At 42.9% G+C, this 8,822-nt stretch overlaps 1 protein-coding gene across 1 annotated transcript; it reads left to right on the forward strand.

Annotated features, from left to right (window-relative positions):
- The first annotated feature begins 253 nt into the window (after positions 1-253).
- On the forward strand, positions 254-5,751 carry LOC134447930 (sulfotransferase 6B1-like). The gene is made up of 7 exons (XM_063197695.1): positions 254-419; positions 1,447-1,556; positions 2,519-2,608; positions 3,113-3,236; positions 3,518-3,612; positions 4,476-4,632; positions 5,176-5,751. The coding sequence occupies exons 1-7, from the start codon at positions 263-265 to the stop codon at positions 5,301-5,303; spliced, it is 861 nt and encodes a 286-aa protein (XP_063053765.1). The 5' UTR covers positions 254-262; the 3' UTR covers positions 5,304-5,751.
- The last annotated feature ends 3,071 nt before the right edge of the window (positions 5,752-8,822 follow it).

Genomic DNA, 8,822 nt, shown 5'->3' on the forward strand with positions numbered 1-8,822 from the left:
TCTCTTTATCTCTCCTCCCCTCTTGATTTAAATGCCTGCCTCTCCCCAGTGGCCATCTAGCCCTTCAGCTTAAAGCATCAGTCTTTGTGTTCTTTTTAGAATCTCTTTTCACTCCCTGTGCCCTGCACTTTTCTTTTTCTAAACCCACATATCGATCATCTTTCTAGCTTGCTAAGAGAAAGCTAGCAAGCAAGAGAATCAATTAACAATGAGCCAAGCAGAGACCTATGAGGAGCCACTTTTGAAACAGAGACAGAGGGTCATGGACCTGTCTAAATCCCTGACTGACGAGGAGAAGGTCTTCAGGTACAAAGGCCTGCTGTACCCCACCATCATGAGCCCCCTCGAGAACCTGGAGGCCCTTAGGACCCTGGAGGCGCGACCGGAAGATGTGGTGCTGGTGGCCTACCCAAAGTGTGGTGAGTAGGCTAAACAACTGTACTGTTGTACAGAATACAATCAAAGGCCCAGGCAACCAAAGTCGAATTTGACACTCACAGTGCTGGTCCAACTTTAGCACAAGTGTTGAATTAAAACTACATGACTAGGGGATGCGGTGCTAGTTTTACCCAACGTGTGGTGGATAGTACCAGAGAAACCGACAGAGGTTGTAGGGTGTGGGGGGAAATCAGGGGCGGCGCCACGGGGGGGCATTGGAGGGCATTGCCCCCGGAGCCCGGGCCTATTCAGCTAAACGTGCTGATATGGTCATTAATATGCAACAAATTAGTATTTTTTTCTGAATACAGTAAATATAAAGTATAAGATAAAATGCCACCAGTGCTTAACCACCATAGCCCTAATAAAGAAATAAATTAATAGGCTACACTATTTAGACATTGTCAGTAGACCTAAATGTGAAATAATAAGTGAACAGTGATCCCTTGAAATAATGGGATTGTCCCATATTTAGAAACAAAGTATTGTTCCTTATAGAGCTGAAACTGTGCCCACAATTTGGTTAAAATGCAGGAAGTTGCATCTAAGAAATACAACATTTTCTGGGGGGTGCCCCCCCATACTCCATCAAATGCCCGTCCAACGACTTGGTTCTGCAGCCGGCTCTGGGGGAAATAGGCATGTTGTGCCAGGCCCAATAAATGAGGGGGCCCCTATGATTTAGGATTATGATTCAGACTCAGGTTCAGAAAGCTTTATTAATCGCATCAGTGGGCAATTCAGTTTGAAAAGGTTAGAAAATGAAAACATGAAATCGACTTACAACTCTCTTCATGACTTGGTCTGACCAAGAGCATAACAATTAACATTTCCCAAAGGGCATGCTTGACCTGCCTCCCTTGGTTTGCTAATGGTTGTTTGCTTCCTGACAAAGTGTGAGAATTTTCCGATTTTTCGGGAGCTAGAAGGTGTTGTGTCACTAGGAGGGCATGGCCTGGCTACAAACCTGCAGTGAAATGTGTTTTTTTGGCTGTGTTTCCACCTCAGGGTTTAACTGGATGGAGAGTATTCTGTGGAAGATCATCAGCATATCCACAGGGAAGAAGGTCAGAGATGGGCCTCCTCATATGGAGTTTCTACATCCAGACATGCAGAAGGTGTGTGTCCTTACCAAGGCCTCTGACAGCCCTGGGCAGCTCTGATTACTGCCACTACTACCGGGCCCAGTTCCAGGGGGCCAAGAGCTAAGGGGGTGCAATATAGATGCTAGATGCCCCCCTAACATCTCTAACTCTAATTTTGCATGCATTTGACATGTTAGTTGGCATGTTTGATACTAACGCGTGGATGCAGTGTACATGGGTCAACCAAGCTTACCTTCGCAGTCCCTGGACCAACTCAAACAGACGTTTAAAATGGCGTTTTATGACACATATTTGGCGTCTTATACGACACATTTTGGAATGAAAGTTCTTATCCAAAATCCCTGCGTGTGATTGTATAAGCCAGTGTTTCTCAACCTTTTTTTAGGCGAGGCACCCTTTCAATTCATGAAAAATTTCAAGGCACCCCAAACCAACAAGCCGTAACATGGTGTTACATCCGATACCACACACGCTTAGAAAAGTAACACATTTGGAGACGTCACACGACCTACGTTCGAAGTTGCAGCTGACTGGGGCGACCTATAAATACTGTATTGTGCGTAAATGGCAGATAAAAGATTCCACTGACTAGCATTAACTTATCAATTTAGACAAATATGTATCATTTTACATAATTTATTTACCAGCCACATTTCTGCGGCACCCCTGAGGGGGGCCCGCGGCACCCCTGTCGGGAACCGCTGGTACAAGCAATCTGTCTGTCATCTGTCCTCGTGCGCCACTTCAGCCACTCACATTGAACTCAACCTGTGATGCACCTCTGGCCATATCGCCGGCACCGCCCATCTATGGAAAATCCCACCCCATGATCCTGATTGGCTCATTAATTCAAAAGTTTTCACAGTTCTCAGATGGGTGAGGGCGTGAGGAAGCTGGAACACCCTTGTGTGGAGTTTGGCAAAATGTAGCCAGATGATGTAAGTCAGGATAATTTCTCTTTTCTACGTTTGCAGATGTTGGCAAAAGAAGCGTCTCCGAGACTAATGGCAACTCATCTGCACCCTGATGTGATGCACCCCTCCTTCATGCAGAAGAAAGCAAAGGTGGGATTTAACAAAGAGGCAGTCATGGGTGGGCGGTTAGGGCGTCAGACTTGTAGCCCAAAGTTTGCCAGTTTGACTCCTGACCTACCAGGTTGGTGGAGGGAGAAAGTGCTCTCCCCCATCCTCCTACATGACTGAGGTACCTTGAGCATGGTACTGTCCCGCCGCACTGCTCCCTTTCGAGCGCCATTGGGGCCTGCCTGCTTGCACGGGTGAGGCATAAAATGAAATTACATTGTGTGCTGTGTACACTTGTGTGCTGTGCCACAATGACAATGGGAGATGGAGTTTCCCAATTGGGCTTTCACTTAACATGTGTTTGTCCGCCTGCTGGCAGGTGTGTCTGTCTGTCTGCCTACCCGCCTGCATATCTGTCTGCCTTTTTAACTGTTGGTCCATTTGCTTGTCTGTATCTCCCTCCTTCCTCTTTGCCTACTTGCATGCATGTCTTTGTGCTTTCTGCCAATATAATATTATTCTAATGTGTGTATACTCTGTCCAAAGATGTTGGTAGTCTGGAGGAACCCCAAAGACACCCTGGTCTCTTTCTACCACTTCATGAATAAAAACCCAGTGCTGCCCAACGTGGAATGGGACAAGTTCTTCACAGACTTCATGAGTGGAGATGGTGAGTAGAAGTACTTTGCCGTTTAAATGAGCTACATAAACATACATCACTCTGGACCAAACACCTGGAATCGTTTGATTCTATGTTTGGATCTAACCACTAAAGAGAATCTCTTAAACAACATTGGTAAAATGTCCCAAAAAGAGTTGGACAAAAAGACAAAAAGAGGAATCAAGTCTTTGTAACTGTACCTTATAAAGTTAGCAACCTAGCTAACCTTATCAACAACAGAATGCACAGTTGGAACAAAAGTAATTATCCCTCTTTGGTTTTTTGGACAGTGCTGTACGGTTCATACTTTGACCATGCTAATGCCTGGGAGAAGCTGTTTGACAAACCAAACGTGAAGATGATCATGTATGAGGATATGAAAGAGGTATGGGCAGTACTCTTCCATCCTCACATTATTTTAATCACATACATCCACTTTCATTACGCTTCTATATTTACACACGGTACAGACTTGCGTGCACAAATGTGTACGAATTTACATGGTAAATTACAAACAATAAATACATACTCACCGCTTACAAAATATAAACATGAATATGAATACTGTGCATGCATTCATGCAAAGAGGCCATCATATAGTATATATATACAAGGCCATAACGAGACATTTTCAAATACAGAGGTCAAATATTGCTTACTATACATTAGAATGCTTCAAACTATTCAGTTAAACTCTTAAGTATATTTTCATTAATCACTGCCTTGAGGATGGTATGAGGGTGGTATATAGCCTGATTATCATCAACGTTCAAATCTCTTCGAGACTTGGTCTGACCAAGAGCATAACAATTAACATTTCCCAAACGGCATGGTTGACCTGCCTCCCTTGGTTTGCTTATGGTTGTTTGCTTCCCGACAAAGTGAAAGGAGTTCCCGTATTTGCAGGAACTCAGAAAGTACTTGCATTGCTCTTGACCTGACCAGTTGCAACGCCGAGGGTGTTGCGTCACTAGGAGGGCGAGGCCTGGCTAGGTGGCATATACAGATTGAATTTATCATTGTTGATCATTTATCGATTTTCATCATGGACACATTTTAAATTTCTGAAAAAATTACAGAGGACATGACCTCTGTGTCCTCAATGGTAGTTACGGCCATGTATATATACATATATCATGCTGGTTGACAGTACAGCATATGAATTACATGCATGTGTAAAGCACATATCCCACTTGTATCTCTATGTATCTCTACACACACATACTCACGTTCTTGTTTTCCTTTCAGGACCTCAGTGGTGGCATCAGGCAGCTCTCTGAGTTCTTTGGCTTCCTCCTGACAGAGGAGCAAGTCAAGACCATAGCAGACCAGAGCACCTTCAGTGCCATGAAAGAGAGTGCCGTCCAAACCCACGGCAAATTTTCGCAAGTGGTATTTCGCAAAGGTATGTTACACACCTGTGTGTGTGGCAAGTATGGACATTTATGTGTATGGAGCCTTACACTAACAAGGCGTTTTCCATGGATGACATACAATTTCATGCTGTGTGGTGTAAGTTTACATAGCTTAGTCGTCAATATTAGAGGCTGGGTGAATTATTTAATAAGAACTTGTTACTCAGTCTCACACTCTTGCTGTCCATTTTTTGATGCCCTTTGACCAGTAATTTTTGACACTGAGGGCATACCAGTCACATTGAATGTTACGCATGTCACGTCTCTCCCTAACCCTAACCGTCAGTGAAGTTATGCTTAAGTATGCTGAAATATGCAGAAGTTGTACCGTGAGGAAGGGTCTTTGAGTCGCACGTCCCTTTTTGACGCCAAGGCCATACCTTTGATGTCCAAAATCTGGTTAAATGGCGTCAGAACTGCTCGTGTCTGGATGAGACTGTGGGCATTACATTTGACACCACAAACTTTTAACACTCTATGAAGACTGAAGTGTCCATTTCACTATTTGTCTCTTGCGCGTGTGTCTTCTCCAGGTGAGGTTGGTGACTGGAAGAACCACTTCAGTGAAGCCCAGAGCCAGCAGATGGATGAGGAGTTCAACAAGAGACTAGCAGGAACCAGACTGGGGAACAGACTCAAATATGACACCTACTGCAAATAGACTAGCAGCAGACAGGAGAACAGACTCAAATATGACACCTACTGCAAATAGACTAGAATCAGACATGAGAACATACTCAAATATGACACCTACTGCAAATAGGGTGCCTCAAGACTGGTGTTTGCTAATCTGAGCCATCTGAAAACAACAATGACCAGTTTCCTTCCATTAGGCTATTGTTTCTCATTTCAACTCTTAGACTGCGCTCTTCTCTATACTCACCCATAGCCCAGTTGAATTTCGATGAATCACTGGCATGAAGTTGAGTTCAGAATTTGTGAGCATTGGGCTGAAAAGGAACACTCTGTAGTACAATTGAAACCATACAAATCCAACAGCCATAAAGTGATTCGGTGAAAATATGGGCACTTATCAGTAAAATGAGAAATCACTTAAGTATACAGTATATAAAAAACAAAAAAGTTTAGCCTATAGTCAAACATACATTTTCAGCTCACCATTAAAGTACTACTTTACATTTTGTTTTTGAGTGTGTTGAGTCTTTGGTTGTGACTCTAATAAGTGAATAGGTCTATGTATGTATGTACTGTAGGTGCATGTATTCTGCACAAGTGACTTATTGTACAGGTTTTTAATACTTGAGAACAATGTTTTGTTTTTCGGTCAGCATTTACAGCTACTGCTCCTGATATACCTGCTCATTGTCATCCACTTCAAGACGATTGACAAGCAATATGAAGCTGAAATTTGCGAATTTTTACAATTATGTTACTGGTCCGATCCACTTGAGATCAGATAGTCTCTATGTGACCGTTGAACTGAAATGAGTTGGACACATAGAGGTAGAACATAGGGTCATTTCACGTGATATCAGACACTTTGGGACCCGACCGACACGGATTTCAATCATACTTGCTGTGCCTGTTTAGTAGCACCCCAGAACTGCATTTTTGTGATTCTGAGACCAATATTAAGTGAGAAACAGACTAGCAAAGGTTTACATGTGAGGGTAGGACACTATGCATTTAGCCTTGGTTATATCAGTCAGTGTAAGTCACAAAAGGATGTCTGAGGTATTGTTTGAAAGCTCTTTTCTGGCTCTGCAAATTACTTAAATAGTATGGAATACAACAACCCTCAGAATATGAATTATGATACATTGACAAATTAAAAATTGAATATCAAATTTTTTTTTTAAATGGCTGATTTCTTGTCTAAACATAGCCTGTAAGGTCATAAACAACACCTGAAAATGGTGTGTTTCGTTCTTTATTCATTGAAGAGATAATGGGACATAAAGGTTGAAATGAGTTGTAATGAAGTAGTAATAGAGTAGTGTCAGGGACTGGCCATCTGGCATAACAGGCATTTGCCCGTTGGGCCTGCACCCTAGTCGGTCCCTGTTCCAGGTACTCAAAAACTACACGGCTTCTGCCCATTGTCAATGGACACAGTGGAAGCTAGACCATTTTAAGCATTCAGAGAAGGCAGATTTGAAAGAATAAGCTCAGTAAAGGATTTTTTAAAAATGTTCAAGCATCAAAGGGTATGTTGTAGCTGTATATGATGGCAACTAGTGGGTAGCATGTGTTGAGGAATGTATGCCGAGCACTGGAGAGGTGAAACTGAACTTCCTGCATCCTCATGGACCATCTCCATCCTTCACATATTCCGATAGACATGCTGTCATGTGATATTACTATGGTATCACCATATTATTACTAGGTGATTTGTATGATGCCATATTTTTGAGTCCCATTGTCTCTGAAATGAGTAAAAGAACCAAACACCAGCATTTCAGGTGTTGTTCATGACATTGCAGGCTATGTTTAGACAAGGAACTGGTCATTTTAAAATATACGGGGTTTTTTTATATTTAATTTTTAATTTTTCAATTTATGATCATTCACATTCTGAGGGTTGTTGTGTTCCATGCTGCTTGTGTAATTTGTAGAGCCAGAAAAGAGTTTTCAAATAACACCACGGACATATTTTTTGTGACTTACACTGACAGATATAATCAAGGCTGAATGCATAGTGTCCTACCCTCATATGTAAACCTTCGCTAGTCTGTTTCTCCCTTAATATTGGTGTCAGTTTCACACAAATGCAGTTCTGGGGTGCTACCTTGCTACTAAACAGACACAGCAAGTATGATTGAAATCCGTGTCGGTCGGGTCCCAAAGTGTCTGATTTCACGTGAAATGACCCCATAACACTAGAGTGGACACGGCTATTCGTGACAGCACTGGGAGGCAGCACATGCACCCTCCCATCTTGTGTTGGTAGTGTATGATGTACCTTCAGTCAATGCAAGTCAATGGAGAACCTCTGTCAAAAAATAGACTAAAGCTGTGAATATGAAGTAACACATTAATCAAAGACCAGATTTGAAATGCCGGGCTAAATATGAACTTAAATCATATAATGGCTGCCACGGATTGCCATGAAAAGGGGGGCGGGGTCCACTCTAGTGTTATGTTCTACCTCTATGGTTGGAGACCCCTGATCTACTGTATACTCTACGGCAGTGTTTCCCAACCAGGGCTACGTGTACCAGTAGGGGTACGCGAGCACACTGCAGGGGGTACTTGGAAAAAATAAATTTTAACAAATATATGTAGCTTAGTTACATTGGGATGGAGAAAGCGATATAGAACTTGACTTAGGGGGTACTCATGGCACAACGAAAAGGCTCGGGGGTACACAAGACAAAAAAGGTTGGGAAACACTGCTCTATGGTCATGCAGGTGACAGGCCTACTGTACAAGTGCTCCCTCTGGTGGTTAAATGAATTTGCTACACATTTATCACCACACACAACCCTGAACCTGGATCTCTTCCTTGGACTATGCACAGTGACTTTGGCACCTTGACAGTTTGGACACTTTTTCGATTTTTTTTTTTTATTATTAAAAAAAAACAAGCAATCCAATACCAAAACAAGCAATCCAATTAAAAAAGAATGAACAGAACACGGTTGTGAAATCTTATTTTTGTGTTAAATTCCATGGAACACTCATACTTCACAGTTGCAATCATGCAATCAGGGGCAGTCATGGGTGAGCTGTTAGGGCGTCAGACTTGCATCCCAGAGGTTGCCGGTTCGACTCCCGACCCGCCAGGTTGGTGGGGGGGGTAATCAACCAGTGCTCTCCCCCATCCTCCTCCATGACTGAGGTACCCTGAGCATGTGACCGTCCCACCGCACTGCTCCCCATGGGGCGCCACTGAGGGCTGCCCCCTTGCACGGGTGAGGCATAAATGCAATTTTGTTGTGTGCAGTGTTCATTGTGTGCTGTGGAGTGCTGTGTCACAATGACAATGGTAGTTGGATTTTCCCAATGGGCTTTCACTTTTCACTTTACTATTGGACCTCCTAAATGACATACTAAAAATCTAGTAAAATCTGACTTTGGGAAATTAGTTATTTTCAACATGGCTGCTATAGGCTTATTATAAGAGCAGAGAGACACTCCAGGTGAATAGGCCAAAAAATGTAGCTTGCCGATATCACCATGAAACTTGACCCGGTGATTACTCACATATTTGTGAGAA

The sequence above is a fragment of the Engraulis encrasicolus genome, chromosome 1 (genome assembly GCF_034702125.1).
Source record: "Engraulis encrasicolus isolate BLACKSEA-1 chromosome 1, IST_EnEncr_1.0, whole genome shotgun sequence".
NCBI lineage: Eukaryota > Metazoa > Chordata > Actinopteri > Clupeiformes > Engraulidae > Engraulis > Engraulis encrasicolus.

Excerpts from the sequence above, each read along its gene's own strand:
- LOC134447930 (XM_063197695.1), top strand. The coding sequence starts at position 263 with ATGGACCTGTCTAAATCCCTGACTGACGAGGAGAAGGTCTTCAGGTAC. Across the intron at positions 2,609-3,112 it reads TCATGCAGAAGAAAGCAAAG|ATGTTGGTAGTCTGGAGGAA; the intron begins GTGGGATTTAAC and ends CTCTGTCCAAAG. Across the intron at positions 3,237-3,517 it reads AGACTTCATGAGTGGAGATG|TGCTGTACGGTTCATACTTT; the intron begins GTGAGTAGAAGT and ends TTTTTTGGACAG.